Source organism: Neolamprologus brichardi, chromosome 10, assembly GCF_056152115.1.
Source record: "Neolamprologus brichardi isolate AB-2024 chromosome 10, ASM5615211v1, whole genome shotgun sequence".
Classification (NCBI taxonomy): Eukaryota; Metazoa; Chordata; class Actinopteri; order Cichliformes; family Cichlidae; genus Neolamprologus; species Neolamprologus brichardi.
The window spans coordinates 661,875-685,332 of record NC_142113.1 but is presented as its reverse complement, the minus strand read 5'-3'; the positions used below and the strand labels follow the sequence as shown (position 1 = coordinate 685,332).

Sequence of the window (23,458 nt, the reverse complement as noted above, 5' to 3'; positions counted from 1 at the left end):
TGTAAACTCGAATATAACCCTTAGTTTTACTTTGAGCATTACAAAGTTAAAGCACGTCATTGCAAAGCAGTGATTTATGTCATGGCTCAATAGAGAGACCAGCTAATAATACTGAACCAGGTCATTAAAACACAGTAATCTGTTATTGTGTTCAGATACATGTAAAGTATTTTCTGAAGAAAACAAGTGAAAGCATTGCTCTAGTCAGTAACCTTAAACTAATAATTTGTCCTTGTGTGTCTGCAAACATCTTCAAAGGCAGTGATGACATTTAAATGGTGTTTAAATGCCACAGCTTAGTTCTGTGATGTGGTTTTAACTACGATCAGCAAGACCTAGATCGTGTTTGTAGAGGGAAAGGCCCAAACGCAGACTCACAGGCAGGTGAATATTAATAACCAACAATGCATTTATTAAGGCTGATGTCCGTGGTGCAGAACTAAGATGAAAACAGAACGTGAAAGGCAACAGGGAAACCTTTATAACCAAAACCTAGACTGGGAACGAACACTGGGCACTGGGACACCGGCCTCAGATGTCATCAGGCCATTCAGTGGGCGTTATAAGCAGAAATCAGCACCATAGATACGGGCCAGCAGGGGCCATCTCCTGCTAGATTGTTCAGAAGGTTGTTATCATCCATCCAGATGGAGGATCACTAACAGGAGCGTGGGAGACTCCAGAATCCACTCTGGCTGGAATCAGTGGATACAGCAGTGTTTACAGGTAAGACCGTTTAAACGGACAGAATGACTATTAAAAGTCAGCGAGTGTCAGTAATGTTAATGTGGTTATGTTAGTTATACACCGAGTGCTAATGTAACAGCTTTGAGATGCATTTGTAGATATTATTACGTTTGACCGTCTTTATGGTGCTAGCTTAAAGTTACGGTGTAAACGTTAGCTTATATTGTAGTAAAGCTGTTACTGTTTAAACGATGTTAGCACAGAAATGTTAGCTTCTGTCATGACTGATGAAGTTACTAGTTAATAAAGTTTCCAGAAAACAGACTGACAGTAAATATCTCGATTAGCTTCAGTGCATCTGTAATAAATATGTGCAAGTTTCAGTGCTTCGTTTAAACTGTATGATACTTATACTGACCCAGGGTCAGTGTAAATACAATCCTAGCTGTGTGAACAAAGCCTGCTCCTTTAATCCTGCATGACAAACCTCAGGATGCAGGTTATTATTACTCTTTCCTGCTGCACACCTGTCACACCTGAGAGGCAGCTAGAAACGTACAGTAATGTTTACATCATGCAAAGACTGCCAGACTCTGTAATACTGCAGATGATCAGTGACTCAGGTTACCAGTAACATTCAAAGGTCCCTCTCTGTCTGTGTGTCTGTGTTGAACCTTTTATAATCAAATTTTAAGTTTTGGACTTTTCCCTTTGAAGACATGTTGAAGAGCTCACAGAGATTTGAAGTTGCAAATTTAGGAGCATCAGGCCCGATGATGGTGTGTAATGCCTGCACTTACCTTCTGCACTGTGTTTGTTACTAATTTATGTTTCTTGTTGTTTAACACAGATTTCAGAGGAGCACTTTTAAAGTTTCCTTAATACTTTCAAGCAGAACTGGATTGGAAATCAAAAAAAGCTTTTTCTGTTCCTGACAGCCAAACTTCAGCCATGAGAGCTGACGGGAAACAACTTTTTAAAACCAGAAACAAAGGTGAGCAACAATTGTTAACATGTGATTTTTACATGCTCGTCATTTATATAGCGATCGTTTATTTCTTAAACATTTCCAGGATGGTATCTGGCAGTTTCTTCATCCACAGAAGTTTCAGTTATCAGAGTGGGAGTGGCTGAGTCTCCTGAAGAAGTCCACACAAGTTCATTTACAGAAATGTTTCACAGAAACTGAGTAGTGTGTTTCCATAGATCACCTCTGTATGAATGCACTTCTTAAAGTGAGTGTTTGTCCTCAGGTGCAGTGAATGATATCAACGGCAGGGAAACAACACTGAGGGAAGACAAGAAGGAGAAGTGTTTCCAGGAGGAAGCTGCGGTGAGGACACAGCCAGGTCACTGAGGTCAGAGGTCAGAAGCTGAAACAGCTCAGCTTTATATGCTAGTTTATAGAAACAAATCTAAATATATTTATAAATAAACTTCATAGTGATATTTTAAATAATCATCATCATTATGATTAAAATATCAAACATGTGTTGGCCCTGTGATAACCTGGCAGCCTGTATACAAACAGGAAAGTGTGTGATATAAATGTAAATGTGTTACATACGTCTGCTGACGTGTGTCCTCAGGTTTGTCTCATGCTGATGGACCTGCATAGAAGAGACTGTTAAAGTCTTGCATTCATTAACAATAACAGGTCCAGCCTGTTTGGTTAAATCCAGTTTGTTGTCTATTTATTCACACGTTTTCTTAAGTGCGTATCCAGCTCAGCATCACAGTGGAGCTGGATTTGTTCAATAATAAACCTCCATAAGTTAACAACAAACCTGCATCCGTGTACGTCGTTGTCCACAGGAGGAGACAAAGTGATCAAACTGGAAGACTGAACATGTTTGTGTGTTTCTAACAGCTCCTGGTGAATCAGCAGAACCATAAAGGCTGCTGGACAGCACGACGGCCCTGAGCAGCCATCCAGCTACAGGAGGAGCAGTTAGCTGTTTTCAAAGTAGCTGAGCAGATTTCATCTCAAGTAAGCGATTACCTGCTCGTTCATCTGTTCTGCCACTTACAGGACGTCTTTTGAGCGTCTAGTTGGATGTTATTCTGGTCGCTCCCATGTTCATCCAGTAACTTAGTAAATCATAACACATTATTATCATAAGACCTTTGGAGTTTCTACAAGTACGAGTCACAGTGTTGGACGCTCGACGCAAAGAGAAAAGCTCTTTACAGTTTTTAATCATTCTGACCATAAACAGCTTTTCCAGGTTTGATATTCTTTGACATACAAGTCAGGTGATGGAAATTAATTAAAAGGTTCCTACGTCACATTGAGCCATTTACACCAACCGGTGACAGCATGACTATGATCCCACATCTCTGACAGACATCGCTGAATTTAAAAAGTGGCAGATAGATGTATATGCATGCAGTATGACATTGATGTATCCTAGATGATTGTTTTTCATCTTGTCATGAGAGACTCAGGTAACCGCAGTCAAAGGTAACCAGTATTTACCCTCTCAAAGCAGCAGTGGGGTGAAAAAGAGCAACGAAAAGCCGGCAGCCTGCACAGATGTGCTTCCAGCTCTACTCATGTTCATAAACACCTAACAGGGAACAGGCACTGCAGCCCAAACCGACACGATACAACCGCACATGCAGCCACAAAGTGAACCAACTCATTTAGTTACAGACAACAGAGACCAAATGCACCCAGAGTGTAAACTAACCAGCCTGCACCGAACTGACATTTCCTCCTAAGTTAAATGAATGGAAGTAAAATACATAAAAACATAAAAACCACTCGTTTCCACTCAGGAGTTCTGACACTGAGTGTTAGCTGAGCAGATATCAACAATCGTCAGACTACCGGAGACAAAGCACTGAATTATTGTTATCCTAATTATTTCACCCGACTGGTTTCAGCTCCGATATTCTGCTTTTTCCTTTTGGTAGATCGAAGACAATCGTGATGTTTCTGCTCCCATTTTGATTCCACGAAGAAGAACGCTTCAAAGAAGTGGCGTTCATGGTCCACAGCGTGACAATCGTGGTCACACACGTGTTTTTAAAGCAACATGTTTCTTCACTTTAAAAACTCTGACACATGTCTTGTTGTTTGGATATGTGTGATAGTGCATGTTAGGGTTTGTTACTGAAACTTGTTCACTCTGTTTTGTATTTTGATGACTCGCTTACAGCAAAGATACTGTTTAAAAAGTTCTGTTTTCAGAGCCTTTCTTTAACATTCATGTAGTTTTACATGAATGTTACGTTTCTGATCTTGTAATGCACACTACACTGTGCACGTCTACATTAGAGACGTCTTAGTTACCTATTTGTGAGACTGAGCTGCTTGACTATTATTTGTGTGTATGTAAAAAGCATGATATCGTTGTTAATGTGATGGACTGAACTCAGGAGGTATCTGCTTTGGACCAAAGATTAATCTGATCTCATTTCTACCTGAATCTACTGTTTCAGGATTTAGCTGTTTGCTCAACTTTGTTTATTCCAGCTCTCATAGTGCAGCCATGAGACAGACTATTAAACTCAATGCACGATGTAAAGTTCATAATTCTCTGACGAATAAAACTGTAATAGCAAACATGAACAGCTGTGCTTATTTCTGAGATATGAATGTTTGTAAACATAACTTTGTTTTTCAAATGTGTTCATATTTAGAGAGTTAGAGACGGTGATGGTGAACCTGAGCTGATGGTCAGTAAATATCTCTTTGTCCCGTCAGGCTTAGAGGGAACATGTTCTGCCCGGTGTTGTTGGGTCCTGATTACTAGTTTGTGTTCCAGAGGGTGATGGAGTCACAGCTGGACTGGGACAAAAACACTTTGCTAGACCCCCCCCCCTGCACAGTTACCAGCTGTCAGCTGCTTAGAAAAGGATCCTGGTGTTATTTGTCTCTCAGAAACAGTTCATAACTTCAACTCATCCATGTCACCTAAAAGGTAAACCTGTTTCTCCATCACAGCTCTGATGATTCAGTAAGGACGTCTCCTGGTTTCATCTTCATGTTTCCCTCTCACCACGTATCCAAACCATCATGACCAGCAGCTTTACAGCTGTGGCTCCAGCAAACATCAGCTGATACTAGAAATTAATATTAAATCAATTATAACAACAGCTGATCAAGCTTAAACGTGCTGCTGTTGTTTAGCGCGACATCCGCTGGTTTCCTCTTTCTGGCGCAAAGTGGGCGATAAACAAACAAGAGAGACGATCAGCTGATCATTGATCAGTTTCATGATTCAAGTAGCAACAGGAGAGAGAGGGTGAAAGAACGAGAGAAGAAGAAACAGCTGTGCAGTGTAAAGACAGAATAACTCCAGCTTTGTGTCTTTTCCATTGTAGCTAAAGTCCGGGACAAACTGTTCCTTTTCACCTCAACACGAAACGCGTAATATTTTCTCTGAATACGAGACGATTCCGTGTTTTTACGGGATGGTTGGCAGCTACTAACTAACCTTATGAACAAAGTTCAACATCAGTAACATCATAGCACCACCCAGCTGTATAGAAACGCCGTCATGCTAGCTAGCACGCAGTATTGTACTAGCTAGCATGTTATTGTAACTGACTGTAAAAAGTCAGCACAGCTAAAATAAACTCCACCTAAACTTGGTTTATATCTGACCAGATAGACTGCAGGTCATAACTTCTTACCTGAAGTTCAGCTCACCTGACACTCGGACCGGCGGCTGCCTCGTGTCTCTGCTCCTCCTGCCTCCCCTTCCCTCATCCACCTGTTGCCTCTGTGGAAGCTCCACCACAGTCACCACCAAACAACGGAGTTATTGTTACACATCTGCCAGCATCTGGACAATCGACCAGCTTTTATTGTTTATACCATTACAAAGAACAAAACCAAAGAAAACCCCATCGGCCCATGAAAACGAAAAATCACCATCGGCCAGTCCAGCTGTGGTGGGAGTCACAGAGGAGGTACTGGTCTGTGTGTGCGCTTCAGCTAAACTTCACTGTTGAGGTTTCCATTCTCTCCATTGAGTCCAGGAATAGCAAACTGTTATCTTTGTGTCTTCCCTGGTGAACTTTGATGTGTTGATGTGAGCTACATTCATGTGCATCACACTGAGCAAGACTTTAGGAAGAATTTAAGCCATTTACTTGCAACCGTGTGTCATTACGGTTACTGAGTTGTGGGTCACGGGTGAAAGAGTGGATTACAGACAGGTGAAGAACCAGGTGTTGCTGGCTGTACAGAATGACCAGAAAACCATAGTGGACCTGAGCACAGAGACCAGAGTGTGGGAACTAATGAAGAGCAGATAAAGACTGAAATCAGCCGGTTTCAGGCCTGAAGAGCAGAGCTGAGGATGGAAAGAGATGCAGACTGAGGTGGAGCAATGAGGCTACAGACAGATAAACTTTACCTTTTGTACTTTTATAATAATCTTTTCTATTTTGTTGTAGCCACCTGTTGTTAGTTTGAAAATGCAGACGATAACTGGGTCAATCTTTCACAGTGAGCGAAATTTTAGAAAATGTTTTTTTTATTGCAGCATGAATAACACCAGACTTTATCCAGAGCTCATTTTGAACTTTTCCACAATGCTATTCTTCTACAATAACCCCATTATTTAGATGTGCCAGGTACTCTATCATAATCTGTGATGAAAATATCCAAATTAATTTGTAAAAAAACTTTATTTATTTATTTATTTTACTTAAAAAAAAAATTCAAGTGAGGTCCTGTTGGCTCCCAGGGGAGATTTCCCACTGTAGCAGTGATGACACTCTACGCTCAGCCTTCGACCGTGATTGAAGTTGATGGTCATGTGGTGCGCCTTTAGGCCGAGGCTCCCCAGCCTCAGTCAGGTGGTGGGGGCGTGGCGGCGGCGTGGTCCCTGGCTCAGCTGCAGGGGAGGGTTAAATTTAAATTCATGTTACGCATTTCCACTTTACTTCAGTCCATTTTAAATGAGCATTGGCCCAAAAAAGGCGGAGCATTGCTGGGTAATGGATCGTGTTCACATAAGTCTTCTTCTTTGCAGGATAAAACCTGCGGTTGCCGTGCAGTGATTTACTGTGCCTGTTTTTAATGAGTGTGGTCTGAGGGTCACAGGCAGTGAATACTGATATTCAGCCTTTTTGCTGAAGATTTCTCCAGATTCTCTCAGTCTTTTGGTGACATTATGTTTTCTACATGTTGAGATGTTCAAAATCTTTGCAGTTTTTCACAGAGGAACATAGTTTTAGATTATTTTTGTAGGTTGGTGAGTCTCTGTTTTCTTCTCTGTAAGATGCTCTTTTATACCGAGTCACACTGCTGACCTGTTCCCATAGGAAACTTTTCCCAAACTGTTCCTGTTTCTTTTTCCAGCCTTTTGTTATCCCTGTCACAACTTTTTTGAGGCTGTCACTAAACGAACTAACATATTTCATGGAGTAGTAAAATATCTGAATTTAAACATTTGATATGTTTTCTATCTTCTATTGTGAATAAAATATGGATTAATTAATTAACACACTGACTTGACCTGGGATTGTAAGCTCCGGGCATATGCATCAGCTTTTTGCTGCTTTGCATAAAAGACAGAAGGAAGAATTTTAATTATCAAATTAAATTGAATTGTTAATAAGTGTCACCTATGCTGTCTGCTCATCGTGGTCCATTATGGTCCTCTTCTCTCTCCAGAACAGGCCGGCAGCAGTACACGAGCCAACCCACAATGGCCAGCCCCAACCCTGCATGAACCCTGCCCTGATGAACTCTCCCTGGGTGAGAAACTCTTTTTTGTTTTTTCACCCATCCAAATTGCGTAAACTGTGCTGGCAGTGAGAACGCCATCACTTCATTCTCTGCACTCTTTTGACACAGTGTTTACAGTGATGATGCTGGATGTGGTCATTTGTTTCAAATGATCACAAACGGACAAGTTTCTACTCTTTATGGGACTTGCCTTATTCAGATGCTTTCTAACAGTCACACACATTCATGCAGTGAAAGCAGAGAGCAGCCATTAGTGATGGGTCAATGGAGTGTACAGCATATTGCCCTTATTGTGTCAACACGATGTTAACACTGTGTTGGTGTGTTGATCAGTAGTGACATCTGCTGGATTTACAAAAACATTGCAGGCAGCCTGAGTGTGGAGAGAGAGTGAAGAAGGTTCATTCTGACATCTGGACACCAAATGAGTGAGGAAAGGTCTCGCTGGCATGACCAGCTGATGATAAAAGGTTAACTGAATGAAAGAGTCAAGTCAAACCATGTGCAGTGGTACAGTACTCAGTGAAGCCAGCCAGTGTTTCTCCAAGACCACAGTGCTGCATATGACAATCAACACAGGACTACACAAAGTGCACATGTGCAATAATAATATAATATAATAATTATAATAATAATTATAATAATAATAAAAAAGAACAGAATGATACAGACACAACAGTGCAATAAGAAACTCGATGTATGAAGACGCGCCTGCGTGTGTGACGTGCAGATAAGTGCTTGAAAGTGTGTACGTATTAACCAAACTCTGCCATTGATTAATACAGTGTGTAAAATGCAGAATTTACAAACATATTTCTGAAAAGAAGTATGAGTGAAAAACATCAAAGTGAAAGTTTTATTTAGGAAATATAAGTGAATGTGACAATAGTTGTGCTTCTGTGAGGGGAGAAAACGTTTCTTTGGTTCTCTTGTACAGCCGGTGATGATGTTTCCTCGCAGCATGAATGCAAACTCAACAACTGCACTTCCCAATAAGCACAATTAACACTGTACAACAGAGCAGTTGTATTGATCACGCGATTTTTCCTACAGCAATACACAGACCTGATAACCCCATTGGTGCTTCAGTATTGTTTGGCTCACAGCAGCTGGGGATTGAACCATCAACCTTCCGATCAGTGAATGAGCTGCTTAAGCTCCTGAGCTACATGTCTGTGAAGGTTCTCAATCATCCAGGTCATCGTAGTCAAAGGAGCTTGCAAAGAAAAGCGTCTGGACTTCTTTAAGTTGCTTGAAGACGTTTCGTTGTGAAACCTGGCCCCACCCTATCCCTCCCCCAGATCATACCTTTTGTCCCTCTGTGGGGGACAAAAGGTATGATCTGGGGAGGGAACTCAAAACTGGATTATAGATGGCAGTTTTGAGTTCCCTCCCCAGACGCCTTAACGCCCACTCACACCCTGGGCCATCTGACCTCAGGAAATCACATGATAAGGTGGGGCCAGGTTTCACAATGAGCTCACCTGAAACTCTGGCTGATTGTGACCCACACCCAGTTTCACACCTTGGCTCAGGCGATTAGAGGATCATCAGGGGGTCCTTTTGTCCCTCTGTGGGGGGAAACTCCCACCAGGTTTATATCTGGGACTCTCCACCATTTGACCTTAGAACTGAAGAAGCCTCTCGGATGAAGGTGAAACGTCTTCAAGTAACTTAAAGAAGTCCAGACGCTTTTCTGTGCGAGCTCCTTTGCCTCCTGAGCTACAGCATTAGCTGTTCGTGCAAAGATGACGGAAGATTTGTCATTTATTGTGTCTAGACTCCACTTAAGAGCTGCTGCTGCCCATAAACTCTTTGGTCTTACCACTATCACTGCATTTATATACAGGCTTATTGTTGGCTGTACCAATCATGAGCCATCTTTAATCTTATGGATTTTTATTATACTACATCATGACCCACATTACTTAAATGATCCACCAGGTTGTCCCAGTCTTAACAGTTAATATGTTGCTGTATCAAATTAGAAATGACACTCTTTAGTTACAACTCAAAGCTTTTTACTCTTTGTTTGCATTGTTTAAAAGAGAAAGTTGTGTTGAAAATATATTTTTTCCAGAAACAAATCTGTGAAGAATCTTAAAAGATACTGTTAAAGCAGGTGTGTAGTTTCATTTTGATTAACTGTCTTTTTAATAATCATCTTTCTTTTTAAGGTCATAATATTTAAGCATTTTTACAATATTTATGCTTACAAAAACAAATATAATAATGAACCAGCTGGGCCCACGTCCTCATGTTAGGATTGACAGCGTTTTAGTAGGTAGTATGGTAGTATGGACCGAGGTGAAAAAACAGGAGTCCCAGGAATTATTAGAAAAATATAGTTTCCATTTATTTAACCCCCAAAAATTATATTTACAAGCGTAATAAATGTTGAGCTCATAAAAGAGGTCAAAGAAACAAAACTGAACTCAGGCAAAGACTGCTACAAACAAACATAACTGACCTAAACGTGAAATGACATACAGGGGTATATATACATATATATAATGGCTGATCAGACCATTGTGACACATGAGGGGTAACAAACAAACACAATCATAAATCACAAACGATGCAGTACAATCAAGTTTGTTAATAAACTAAACACTAAAGAAGAAAACCAAAAACCATTAAACCCTAAACTCAAATATTTAATTAAATGCAAATACTTTGTTTTTAAAGTAAAGAAAACACACATTCTCCCCTTCAGCAGGAAGTGGTGGTGTGGTCCAATTATCTTCCTTTGCATTTAATGGTTTCAAACCCTGGCTACCATCTTTTGTCCAGCAACTCCCAGGGATGATGGCAGGTAAGAAATAAAAAGACAAAGGTTAGTCAAAAATCAAAGAAATGAAGTAGTTTGAATACATAAGTAACAAATAGGACAAATGTATCCAAACCAATCAATAAAGTTATTGGCAACTAAAATGTATTACTATGTTCAAATGAAGAATGAAATTACAAAAGTTACCGACTTTAGAGTGTGGCCACGGCTTTGGCCATCACATAGGTAAAGGTGATGCTTGGACATGAAGTGAGCTGCGGTTTGGGGAAGGCCTCGAAGGGGACTGGCGACGGCTCCCAGGCCTGGCAGATCCCCGTGTTTAAATAGAAGTGAGGAAGTTAAAGAATGAGAACAAGGAGAGAGGGAGGATGGGGCACGTAAATGAGAACGTCAGCTTGCAGAACTGGGGGAACCTCTGCAGATGGCAACCAGAAGGAGCGTGTTTGGAGGCGTGGTCCTGCTCCTGAAATTCAGATACATAATCTCCAAAACATGAATTTGCTGAAGTTGATCAAGACTAGTTGTTTTTGCAATATCTCCTGTGATTCCTGTTTCTCCTGTTCCTGTGACCTGTTTTAAACTAAATCATTTGTCTTTCTCTTTGTTCCCTTTCCACTCTCTGCAGTATCACTACCAAGAAGACGACTCGCCCCTGCTTGACCACGGGTTCCCACAGCTCAGCAGTGGGCTTCGCGCTCCTGAGCTTGTCCATGTTTCACAGAAGAACCTGTCAGAGATTGAAAATGTGCACGGCTACGTGTCCCATTCTCACATCTCTCCTCTCAAGGTCAGCAGCCAAACTATGTATGAACAGTCATGATTGATGGTTTTTCTGTAAAACTCAAGTTTCTCACGTTTTCTCCTCATCTGTCTTCATTACAGGCCAACCCTGCTCCCATGATCATCAATACAGACACGTTGGAGTCGCTTCCTTATGTGAGAGAATTTATCTTTTAAAATGTTTATTCCTGATAGTCTTGTTAGGTTACTCAAGTAGAGACAGATGCATTCCCTGATAATTTATTATTACGTTTTATTTTACTTTACTTTTATTAAGTACACTACATGAGACTGATCCCTCAATATTTGACCCTCCACATTAAAAACATGGTTACATTGATAACCAATCATAAATTGTTGTCCAGAGACAGTCTCTACTTTACACGTTTCCCTGAGAAACACTCGTCACATTCAGTTTAAGCTCGGCCTCAACACTTAACCTCATCCTTTATCCCCTTTTAATGTGGACTGAAACTATGAAGTGTGTGTCTTCATTCAGTGTTTTCATTCCTCAGGTCAACGGCACAGAAATTGAATATGAGTTTGAAGAAATCACCTTAGAGCGGGTGAGTATCTCCATCCAATCAGACGATGAGGGTGAAGTAAACTGGTCTTTGAGAAGCAAAGGAATAATACAGGAAACTTAAAACATTGTTCCTGTCCTGTAAAAAGATCTGTGCTAAAGCTGTAGATTTAATTTTGTTATATTATGAGCTATACAATTGATGTGGGATGACCTGACTATTGTCTCCATAAGACAAAATGGACATAGCCACTGTGACATCACCGCTGCTTGTGGATTATTTTTATAAGATTCCAGTTTTGCAGCTTTTTAGAATCTTATTTTGGGCCAAAGTCACTAAACGTTGTTTAAATAGTTTTAATCAGCTTTGATGGATGATTCTATACATGTAGATTTAATGCTCTACTAGGCACTGATGTTGCCTTTAATAGAAGAATAAATAAGTGTAAATAAGTGCTTCACAATAGTGACCATTCACAAAGGACTCACACCATAAAGGACCTTTTGTCTATTTTACTTTACATGAGAATACATTCAATGAAAACATGTTGTACTGATTCCTTGTGACTGGAAACAAGCGGTGGAGACCAGAGCAGGGCGATATGACCAAAAATATTTATCACGATATACATTTGAAAATTTGCGATAACGATATAACTGATGATATAATTGACACTATACAAAATACTTTACAACTCCACAACTTTATTAGTGCAAAAAAAAAAAACCCCATCAATGTATTTTCACTTAAACAAGCAGCTGTTTTTTTATGTGCATTAAAGTTATATAAAAATTTAACAATGTAAATGTAAATTCCTCGCTGACAGTTTAACCAAAAGGCGTTTCCAGTGGAAACTGGCCGACATATCCTCAGCATAACCATGTATAATATCCACAAAACAAAAAAAGAGGTTACACACACAATACGGTAATATTATGTTGAAGCACAGTACGTATCACTCCGTGAGGCTCCACCTACGATGCCGTAATCAGTGTTGCCAACTTAGCGACTTTGTTGCTATATTTAGCGAGTTTTCAGACGCCCTAGCGACTTTTTTTCCAAGAAAAGTCGCTAAAAAAAGACGTGAAAGTGCATATCGCTTTTACTCTCAACAAGCAGCGGGTGGTGTAACGCAGTCAGTTCTTCTTTTACTCTTATGCTGTTTTGTGGATCAGGTTTAAAACTACTTATAAACACACACACACACAAAGTAACTCCACCAGAGTGCCTATTTCGGGTCACTTTTGCCGGTCCAAGCCCGGGTAAAGGAGCAGGGTTGGAATTGTGACATTACAAAAAACAATAATTGCTAGAAGAAATTAAATTTGTAGTTCTAAATAAATTCTAACTGCATTTAGGACGTTTTTTGCTCACTTTATGTCTCGTCCACGATGTTATTTCTCTCTCCAGCAGCGTAGGTTACAATTACATTAGCATGACCAATTATGCAAATTAGGTGATGACGTCATTTAGCGACTTCTAGCGACTTTTAGGACAACCAATAGCGATTTTCCTTACTGAGGAGTTGGCAACACTGGCCGTAATGCTCCGACAATCCATCAAGCGGTGCGGCTTCGTAGCTTAGCAAAGTCGTACTGAAACATCTGACAGATGTTCGAGCGCCGTGCACATAAAATTGTTTCGAGGTCAGTAAACACAACCAGAGTTCATACATAAGGCACACGGGATTATAAGGGGCTCTGTCGACTTTCAGAAAAATCAAAGGATTGATTTTAAGTGCGCTGTATTTTCCAAACAACACGGTAATAACGACAGCCCGCTAGCATGCGCTACCAAAAATAGTGCTTTGTTGTGTGTCTGACGGATGAAAGCTAAGGACATCTGCTGCGACCGGTTGAGGTGAGAGAAGGAAATGTATACATCACACCCAAACTAGCAGTAGCTACTGTCTTCTCAACATTGGACACATCAAGTGCTTCCTGGGAGATACCTCCAGGCCAGCGGTTAGGGTTAGTCATTATACACACAGCCCACTTTGTTGTTTTTCTGCATAGCCACTGCTGACTGCTATTACAAAGAAAGAAATCTGTCAGCACGACTCTTTGGACTTAAATTGTAAGATTTAAATGTGTAAAATTACAGAAAAAGTTCTGGTAGCTCATTCTCCAAACTGTTTTTTTTTCTTTTGGAGGAGGGGGGTGTCACTGTAATAATTAAATAAATAAATAGACCCATACATTTCTATTTTGCTGCTGGTTCAGTGAATTCTGGTCAAAGAGTTACGAAGCCTGCATATTCTGAATCCATCTGCTTCCAGCTGCTGACGGCGTGCCCATGTACACGCTGTCGGGTGAGGTCAATTTCTAGAGGTCAACCCCTCCCCCGTCCCACATTAATGGAATCAAACAAAATTGATGTCAAACATTTGTGCTACGTTTAACAGTTCTGGTTTGCCAGAGGTGACCCACAAATGGGCCAACACAGGACCACCAGTGTGTCTGCAGCTGGCCTTGTGCTGGCCCATGTGTGGGCCACCTCTGGCAAACCAGATCTGGGCCACCAAAGGGCCGTCATTCTTTGCGGTATGTGGGCCCTGTGTAAGCACATTGTGTGGGCCAGATCCGGGCCATAACAATTTTGCTATGAGGGATGCAGTTGCACAAATATTTGCACAAATTTGCACAGATCAATGTCTGCTGTTTGGGGTGGCTGTAGCTCAGGAGGCAAAGCAGGGAACAGCAAAGGCAGAAGGCCATGAGTTGCTCAAATGCATCTTCAAAGACACATCCAACATATCCCGCCAAGATGACCTTTATTCACCACTGAAATTAATACAGATTTACACTGGCACTCACATGCATGCACTTACTCACCCGCAGCGCTAGTGTAAAGCACTTTGGGGTCCTTAGGGACTAAGTAAAGTGCTATACAAATGCAGGCCATTTACACACACACCACCCAATACACACACACACACACACCACCTAATACCTCAAAAATGATTTCGTACACATCCACACTAATCATTCTTTTGGCCGCCTGTACAATAATACAGTAATTTCATTATTCGACCTGCAAATATCAGTACTTTTCTTCAAAATGAAATGCAGACATTATAGAATGCACGTTTTTATACTGCAGTGGCAGAGAGAGAGTTTCAGTGAAAGTGAAGGGGGCATTTTTGTCCACGAAGGTATCCAGAGTGCGTATCTGGCACTAATAATCAGAAAATAATAAGGGTTTTGTGTTTTTTGGAAAAAACAAAAAAAGTTCAAATGTTTAAATTGGAATTTAAAGTTTTAAAACCCTGAAAATTATTGAATCTTTTTTATAAAGACTCAAGTTGATTAAAACCCTTATTAAACAAAATGCAGAAAGAAATATTGTTGTATCAGGATTTCTAGCCAGAATTTGTACAAGTACATTTTTCCATGAAGATGTCAAAGGGAGAAAAAGCTGAGGAGGGCACAGGGATAAAAACAGAAGATTTGTATTCACATAGGCCTGCACTTAACTACCCTTCACCTGTTAAAGGCTGATGGGGTAATGTTGTCACCCATGCATGGAAACCCAAGTTTGTGAATGGGACAACTTGAAAACAGACAACAATTTTTCAAATTATGGGAACTTCAGTGCTAGCACTTTTCACCAAAGCACAAAATTTGTTGCAATTTCTTCAGTTAATTTAGCAAAAACAACATTTGTAATGCCTGTATTTTTCACAAAGGTGTTGATTTACTCGTAAACTCGGCATATCTTGGGATGTTGTACACCTTGTCCTTAAGAAAACAGAGGAACAACAGATCTGAAAACAAAAATGTCTACAGCAGATGAACAATATATAAAAGTCACGTCCTGTGAAGGCCAACAACAACCTGATACATGACCCGAGAAATGCACCCAACCTTTCAGTTTGTCTTCTGTTTACTGAAGCCCTGTCAGAAATGGTTCAAGCCTGTCTTCTCTGAGAGACATCGTTCACCTGCTTCCTTGTGAATACAGTATTGTCATTCAGAGATGATTAATTCATTACATTTGCAGTGGTAGATATACTCCAGGGGAAGCCTCCTCAGGTGCTACATAAACAACTGAGAATTAGAAAAGTGAATGGATAAGAAACATTTTTGACCACACTATAAAAATGGGTTCTGCTTTGGTATCAATGAGATTTTCATGACCGCAGGGTAACTCAGGGTTGGGCTTTAGCATCGCTGGAGGGACAGATAACCCCCATATTGGTGATGACCCCGGCATCTTCATTACCAAGATCATCGCTGGAGGAGCTGCAGCAGAGGATGGACGCTTGAGGTTAGTTACATATCTTTTGTGGTGAAAGAGAACAAAACTTATTACAATCGTGCATGTCACAAAAACATTAAGGAAGAAATCTTCAGTACGAGGATGACAGAAATCTTTCCCATCACACTGAATATTAACTATATCTATGATTACTGGATAACTGTATAAACGTTAATAGATTTCTAAAACTTCATTTTTCATCTTTTATTATCTTTCAGTTCTGAGGTCGTATTGTCATATTTCTGTTGGTTTCTAGTGGATTTTGAGAGTATAAGGTTTTTAAACTTAAGCAAGATGATGATGTGTTTGTTCTATAATAATTACTTCTTTCAACAATTTTTGCCCTCAATATAACAAAACTCTCATATAGCATGGAATAGATTAGAACAGCCTTTTATTGTCATTGTACATGTAGTAAATGAAATAAATAGGAAACAGGGAAAATATATACAATTAAGAGAAATATATACAAAAATAAGTGAGTGGTCTGAGTGATGGGGGTTACTCACACCCATGGCTCAGATTGGTGAAGTGGGTGGGCAGGGTTGGGGTGTGAGAGGATAGTGTTTGTGATGGTCCTCAGGAAGAAGCTGTAAGTTTGGAGGTGTGGGACCTGACTGACCCGAGGTGCCAACCAGACTGCATTGGGTCCAATTGGTGGTGGGCGGGGTGCAAGGCCATCAAAGGTGATGCCCTTGCACAGCACTCTGTGAAGGGTGTTGTTGAACTGGTGAATCACTCGAGCTGGGGGTGGAGGGAGGGGGTAGACACTATCTGCTTAAAAAACTTTATGACTACAGATTTGAGGGCTTATAGGTCTGTAGTCATTGAGTGTCAGCCGGTGATCAGCTGATCGCCAGCTGATCACGGGGCCGGGTTTAAAAGAGAGACGTCACCTACCTGTTCGCCGCTCAGACATCGTTCTCCTCATGTCAGAAGCTCCAACTCTTTGCCGACGTCAGTGTCCGTCTGATTCAGCAACCGTGAGTGTTTTTCCTCTCGATTCTTTTTCTATAACGCCAGTCCGAAGCCACGCTTCGTGCACTGATCGTTACTAGATTAACTACGTGTCTGTTCCAACCCATCGCTAGCCTTCCCCGCGTTTGGGTCTAGCCAGCACGCCACACGGGCACGCCGAATTACCGTGCGTAGTCCGCCCGACCGTGACAGGATGTCTGAGCCACGTATAGACCCAGCGGAATTCGAACGGCTGAAAGCTGAAGTAATATATCTTCGCGGTGTGGTAGATCGGATGAGCACAAAAATGGAGTCCCTCACCGAAAACGTCCTCCAACTTTCCACTTCCGTCACCAAGCTGCAACGTCAGCCAGCGGCGGTGAGCGCGGAGCCCCGGATCGGACTACCAGATAAGTGGAACGAAGTTGATGGCCGGCCTGATGGGTTGCTTGCCACTTTAGACATGCTGTTTGAATGTCAGCCCACTAAATATGCCACCGCCCGTGCAAAAGTGGCAATGCTGACTTCTCTCTTGTCTGGCCAGGCTCAGGAATGGGCCGCGGCCCTCTACAACAATAAATCTGCGGCTTGCAATGATTATGCCCTGTTCGTGGAGGAATTAAAAAAGACATTTGTCCCCCCGAGCAGTGAAGTGGAAGTGGAGTCACAGCTGCTTCATTTACGCCAAGGCAGTCGACCTGTCTGTCACTTTGCCTCCCAATTCCGTACCCTGGCCGCTAAGCTGAAGTGGGGTGACGCCTCTCTACGCTCCATTTTTCTGGAGGGACTGGCTGGTTACATCCGAGATGAGATGACCGGCCGTGAGGGCCCCAAGACTCTGGATGAGGCCGTGGACCTCGCCCTGAAGATCGACCAACGAGTGATGTCGTGGCCTCGCCACACCCCCCGGGCCTTCAAACCCTTCCAGCCTCAGAGGGCCACGTCTTCGCAGTCTCCTCCCCCCTCTGGAGGAGCCGCTGCTAGCTCAAGCAGTGCATCCAGCGAGGAGCCCATGCAGCTGGGTGGACTCCCTAAGGGAGAGAGAGAGAGACGCTGGCGTGAGGGCCTCTGCGCCTACTGTGGATCAGCTCGACACCGTCGTCCCCAGTGCCCGCTACGTCCGGGAAACGACGACGCCAGGTAGGCTGCAGGGGAGTCCCACCTGGCCCTTCACACTTCTCTGGCCCCTCTCGTTTTCTGTTACCAGTAACATTCCACCTGAAACACCGCCAGTTCTCTTCTGAAGCCCTCCTGGACACCGGAGCCGCTGAGAACTTCATCGACCAAACACTAGCCTCCCGACTACGCATTCCGTTAACTCCTGTTGATCGATTTCTCCTGGTGACCTCAGTAGACGGGCGACCCCTCCAACCCTACCCGATCCAGTTCCAGACCCAGTCGGTTCGCATGTCTATTGGGGATCATCAGGAGGAGATCCGGTTTCTTGTAGTCTCGGCCACTACCTCTCCTCTCATCCTTGGATACCCCTGGTTCCGTCAACACGACCCCCACATCTCCTGGTCTTCCTGCCAGGTCCTGGATTGGGGTCCCCAGTGTCCGCGCCGCTGCCTTCTCTCTCGGACCCAAAAGGACCCGGAGTCAGAAGAGGCCTCACCCCCGGAGCCCACTGATCTGGATAAGATCCCTCCGGCTTACCATGACCTATCTGAGGTCTTCAGTAAGAGGCAAGCCTCTACTCTACCGCCTCATCGCTCCTACGACATGGCCATTGAGCTCCTCCCGGGAGCGGTCCCTCCTCGTGGTCGCCTGTTCTCTCTGTCTCCCGCAGAGAATAAGGCCATGGAGGAGTACGTTGCTGAGGCTCTCCAACAGGGCTTTATTCGCCCTTCTACTTCTCCTGCTGCTGCTGGATTCTTCTTCGTCAAGAAGAAAGATGGCGGGCTCCGCCCCTGTATAGACTATCGGGGCTTGAATAAAGTCACCGTCAAGAACCGCCATCCTCTTCCTCTGCTATCCACCGCACTCGATTCCCTCTCCCAGGCCTGCGTCTTCACCAAACTGGACCTACGCAGCGCCTACAATTTGGTGCGCATTAGGGAAGGGGATGAATGGAAGACGGCCTTCATCACCCCTCACGGGCACTGGGAGTACCTGGTGATGCCCTTCGGCCTCTGCAACAGCCCTGCTGTCTTCCAACATCTAATCAACGACGTCTTGTGGGATATGCTAGGCCGGTGGGTGTTTGCTTATCTGGATGACATCTTGATCTACTCCCGCACCGAAGTGGACCATGTTCGCCATGTGAGGGCCGTGCTGAGCAGGCTGCTCGAGTACCAGCTGTTCTGCAAACTAGAGAAGTGTGCTTTCCATCAGCGGTCCACCTCCTTCCTAGGCTTCACCATCTCCTCTGATGGCCTGACCATGGACCCGCAAAAACTCCAAGCCGTGACCCAGTGGCCTCAGCCCTCCAGCCTTAAGCAGCTACAGAGCTTCCTGGGCTTTGCCAATTTCTATCGGCGTTTTATTCGGAATTTCAGCACCGTTGTCGCCCCACTGACATCCCTCACCAAACCAGCTAACCTGCCTAAGCCCTTCTGCCTCTCCCCAGGCGCAAAACGGGCATTCCGCGACCTCATCCACCGGTTCACTACGGCCCCCGTCCTGCTCCACCCTGATCCTGCCAGAGATTTTGTGGTGGAGGTGGATGCCTCCGATGTCGGTGCTGGCGCCGTCCTCTCTCAACATGGTCCGGATGGAAAACTTCACCCATGCTGCTATTTCTCAAGAAAGTTTTCGCCCACGCAGCAACGGTACGGAGTCGGGGACCGAGAACTCCTGGCCATCAAGTGGGCCTTAGAAGAGTGGCGGCATTGGCTCCTGGGGACGAAAGACCCTTTTCTGATCTGGACTGATCACCAGAACTTGATCCATTTTCGGTCTGCCAAGCAGCTCAACCCAAGGCAGGCCCGTTGGGCCCTGTTCTTTGAGCCTTACAATTTCCACCTCGCCTACCGCCCTGGTTCCAAGAACGCTAAGGCAGACGCTCTGTCCAGACAGTTCGCCCAGGATGGCCTCACGTCAGACCCTGGACCTATCCTACCTTCTCAGTGCTTCGCTGCCCCCCTTCGGTGGCCCCTGGAGGACTCTATCCGGGATGCCCTGACCGCCGAACCGCCTCCGCCTGACACCCCTGCTGGGAGGCTCTATGTACCTTCCCGGTGCCGTCAGGAGGCCTTGCTCTGGGCTCACTCCTCCCCGCTCTCTGGTCACCCGGGGCCTGACAGGACCCTGCAACTCCTCCGTCGTGCCTTCTGGTGGTCCTCCATGGCCCGGGACGTCCGTGAATTCGTTTCCGCCTGTGACACCTGTGCTCGGGCCAAGTCCTCCACTCAGCCTCCCACTGGCGACCTTCACCCTCTCCCTGTGCCGGGACGTCCCTGGTCCCATGTCGGCCTTGACTTTGTTACCGGCCTCCCATCCGTGGGCGGTCTTGACACCATCCTCACCTTTGTAGACCGGTTTTCGAAGGCAGTGCACCTGGTCGCCCTGGCTGGCCTCCCTTCTGCCAAACGGACGGCCGAGCTCTTCTTGGACCATGTCGTCCGGCTTCACGGGTTCCCCAAGGACATTGTCTCCGACCGGGGGCCCCAGTTCACCGCCAGGTTCTGGAAAGCCTTTAGCCGCCTGATTGGAGCCTCTCCCAGCCTCTCGTCCGGCTATCACCCGCAGACCAATGGGCAGGTTGAACGGACCAATCAACAGCTGGGGCGCTTCTTGAGGTGCTTCGTCTCTGCCCAACCGTCGCTTTGGCCTCGTTACCTGCTGTGGGCTGAGCTGTCTCACAACCTTCACGTCTCTTCTGCCACCGGTCTCTCGCCCTTTGAAACCTGTTATGGTTTCCATCCTCCTATCTTCGGCCATCAGGAGGTGGAGGTCGACGTGCCTGCTGCTGAACAGATGGTCCGCCGCTGTCGTCAGGCCTGGATCAAGGCGCGGGCGGCCATTTCCCGAGCCAACGCTCTGTACGCCAAGCAGCATCGTCGCCGCCATCGCCCGGGTCATCCTTTTCAGCCAGGGGATCGCGTCTGGCTCTCCACGAGGCACCTGAGGCTCCGCACTGAGTCCAGGAAGCTCACTCCCAGATTCGTTGGTCCGTACGAGATCACTGCCCGGCTCAACCCCGTGACTTACCGTCTCCGGCTTCCGCCCGCCATGAAGGTCCATCCGGTTTTCCACGTCTCGCAGCTTAAGCGGCGCATGACTTCCTCGCTGGCGCCCCCCTCCCCGGCCCCGCCCAGGTTCGTCGATGGGGGTCCTGTCTACACTGTCCGGCGGATCTTGGATTCCCGTCCCCGGGGTCGGGGGGTCCAGTATCTGGTGGACTGGGCTGGCTACGGTCCTGAGGAGCGCTCCTGGGTGCCGTCCCGCTTCGTCTTGGATCCCTCCCTCATCTCGGATTTCCGTCGCCGCCGTCCTGTCAGCCGGTGATCAGCTGATCGCCAGCTGATCACGGGGCCGGGTTTAAAAGAGAGACGTCACCCACCTGTTCGCCGCTCAGACATCGTTCTCCTCATGTCAGAAGCTCCAACTCTTTGCCGACGTCAGTGTCCGTCTGATTCAGCAACCGTGAGTGTTTTTCCTCTCGATTCTTTTTCTGTAACGCCAGTCCGAAGCCACGCTTCGTGCACTGATCGTTACTAGATTAACTGCGTGTCTGTTCCAACCCATCGCTAGCCTTCCCCGCGTTTGGGTCTAGCCAGCACGCCACACGGGCACGCCGAATTACCGTGCGTAGTCCGCCCGACCGTGACATTGAGGCTGTCTATTCTAGTCTTTTTGGAGATGGGAATAATGGTGGAGGCCGTCAGACAGGTGGGAATAGAATCAGGAAGGGTCTGAACAGCCTGGTGAGGATCCCTGCCAGCTGATCCGTGCAGGCTTGAACCAGAGCCCCTGGGATGCAGTTGGGGCCAGCAGCTCTCCTATTACTCCTACACCTACTCTCCTTTATTAGGAGAACCTGGATGGTTCTGTTAAATGTCCCGTTCTGTACACAGCACTTAGGACAGACTGAGAGAAGGTCTCCAGGTCCTGCTGTTCAAAGATGGACCAGTCTGTCAGATCAAAACAGTCCTGTAACTGGAGGAGAGCATCATCTGATTTAAGTGTGTGTGTGTGTGTGTCTGTGTGTGTGTGTGTGGCACTTGGTAAAGTGTAAAGCTAAAATAGGTCTAAAACATTGCATAAATCCGTTGGTATTTGGGTTATTCAGCTATGTTGGGTTTTTGGCTGTTACACGTTTCCAGCAGTAGAGGGCAGGCACGGAAAAAAGAAAAAGAAATGTTCTGGAGAAGAAGAAGTGAAGAGCATGCTTGTTCTGTATGTAAAGCCATGGTTCTGGGGTACCCAAATAAACTCGGTTTGCTGTTTACACCAAGTTGTCCTGGAGTGGTGTAACATGTGCAAGAGAGAGTGTGAGCGAGGGTGGGGCCCCACCCGGTCACTGTGAGCATCCTTCAGGAGGTTGGTGTCCTTGGCTGCCACCATATGGAAGTTTTGGTCGACGCCCAATAGGAATTCAAACTCAGTTGCTTGCTAGCTCTGTCCCTGTTTGTCAGACCTCAACATTTATACAGGATTGTTCTATGTGCGTGTGATTGTGCTGTAAATGTGCTGGAATGTGTTCACAGGTTTTCAGTCAATAAAAAGTCATGTGATGAGATAAAAGTTTGAGCTTCAGTGTGTAACAAAGCCTTTGGGGTTAGCATTTTGTGATGTGCGCCTGCCTTGGAAACACTCTCCTCACCACTGAGTTTTATATCAGTTAATGAAATTCTGATTAGTATTGTAAGTTTGTCTTCATGTGAATTAGCTATTGATGTGACTTTTCCTTTTCCAGAGTAAATGACTGCATCCTTCGGGTGAATGATGCTGATGTGTCTGAAGTTTCCCACAGTAAGGCGGTAGAGGCCCTAAAGGTCGCAGGTTCTGTTGTCCATTTGTATGTGCGGCGCCGCAGGCCTATGCTAGAGACAATCATTGAGCTCAAGCTAATCAAAGGACCAAAAGGTTGGTATAGACCTGAAAAGCATGATTTTGTGCATTATAAATTTGAGAGAATAGTTGATGATATCTCAGTGATACTGCTGCACATTTTGTGTATGTCAAGTAGAGGTGGGAATCCCCATACATCCCACGATACGATATTATCACAATACTTAACGCACGATACGATATTATTGCAATTTTTAAAAATATTTTTTGATATTCAGATTCTGTACATAAAGGTAAACTTTATCAATATTCATTTTCTCTAATATCAAAGTCTCACACTCAGTCTTTCTCTCATTTCAGTTTGATTGTTGACAAACTGAACGGTTTGTATTACAGTCTAGTCCAACTTAACTGAATCAACCATCTGGTACAATTATAGCTATTCTGAACTATGCAGTTTATGAAAACTATGCAGCCCCTTCAGCAACTGAAGAATTTGAAAGTAAATTAAAACAAAATATAATTTTACATTAAATAAAAAAGTTTTAACCTTAATTAAAATAAAACATGTCTTAAATTAAAATAAGTAAACTGTCATGTTTATTGCTGCCATAAACAAGTTAAACACATTTGGACAGTGAAGGAATGTCAGGATTCTTGCTCAGAAAAAGGATCAACATGCTCTGAAGTCAGAGCACAAAAACCTTTTTGTAACAAAGTATTGATTTCTGCTGTCCCTGTATTGATACATTACTATACATTTTTTCCCCCACCCCTAATGGTGAGGGTCAT

General features: G+C 44.4%; 1 protein-coding gene across 4 annotated transcripts in view; it reads left to right on the top strand.

Annotated features, from left to right (window-relative positions):
* dlg2 (discs, large homolog 2 (Drosophila)) overlaps positions 1-23,458 on the top strand; it is a 154,240-nt gene that overhangs the window by 69,814 nt on the left and 60,968 nt on the right. For all 4 annotated transcript variants that reach the window (XM_087846994.1, XM_087846993.1, XM_087846992.1 and 1 more), the window contains exons 6-11: positions 7,325-7,408; positions 10,816-10,977; positions 11,073-11,126; positions 11,486-11,536; positions 15,639-15,763; positions 22,572-22,741. In XM_087846994.1, the coding sequence (XP_087703120.1) occupies positions 7,325-7,408; positions 10,816-10,977; positions 11,073-11,126; positions 11,486-11,536; positions 15,639-15,763; positions 22,572-22,741 (646 nt within the window). The remainder of the gene's footprint in view (positions 1-7,324; positions 7,409-10,815; positions 10,978-11,072; positions 11,127-11,485; positions 11,537-15,638; positions 15,764-22,571; positions 22,742-23,458) is intronic.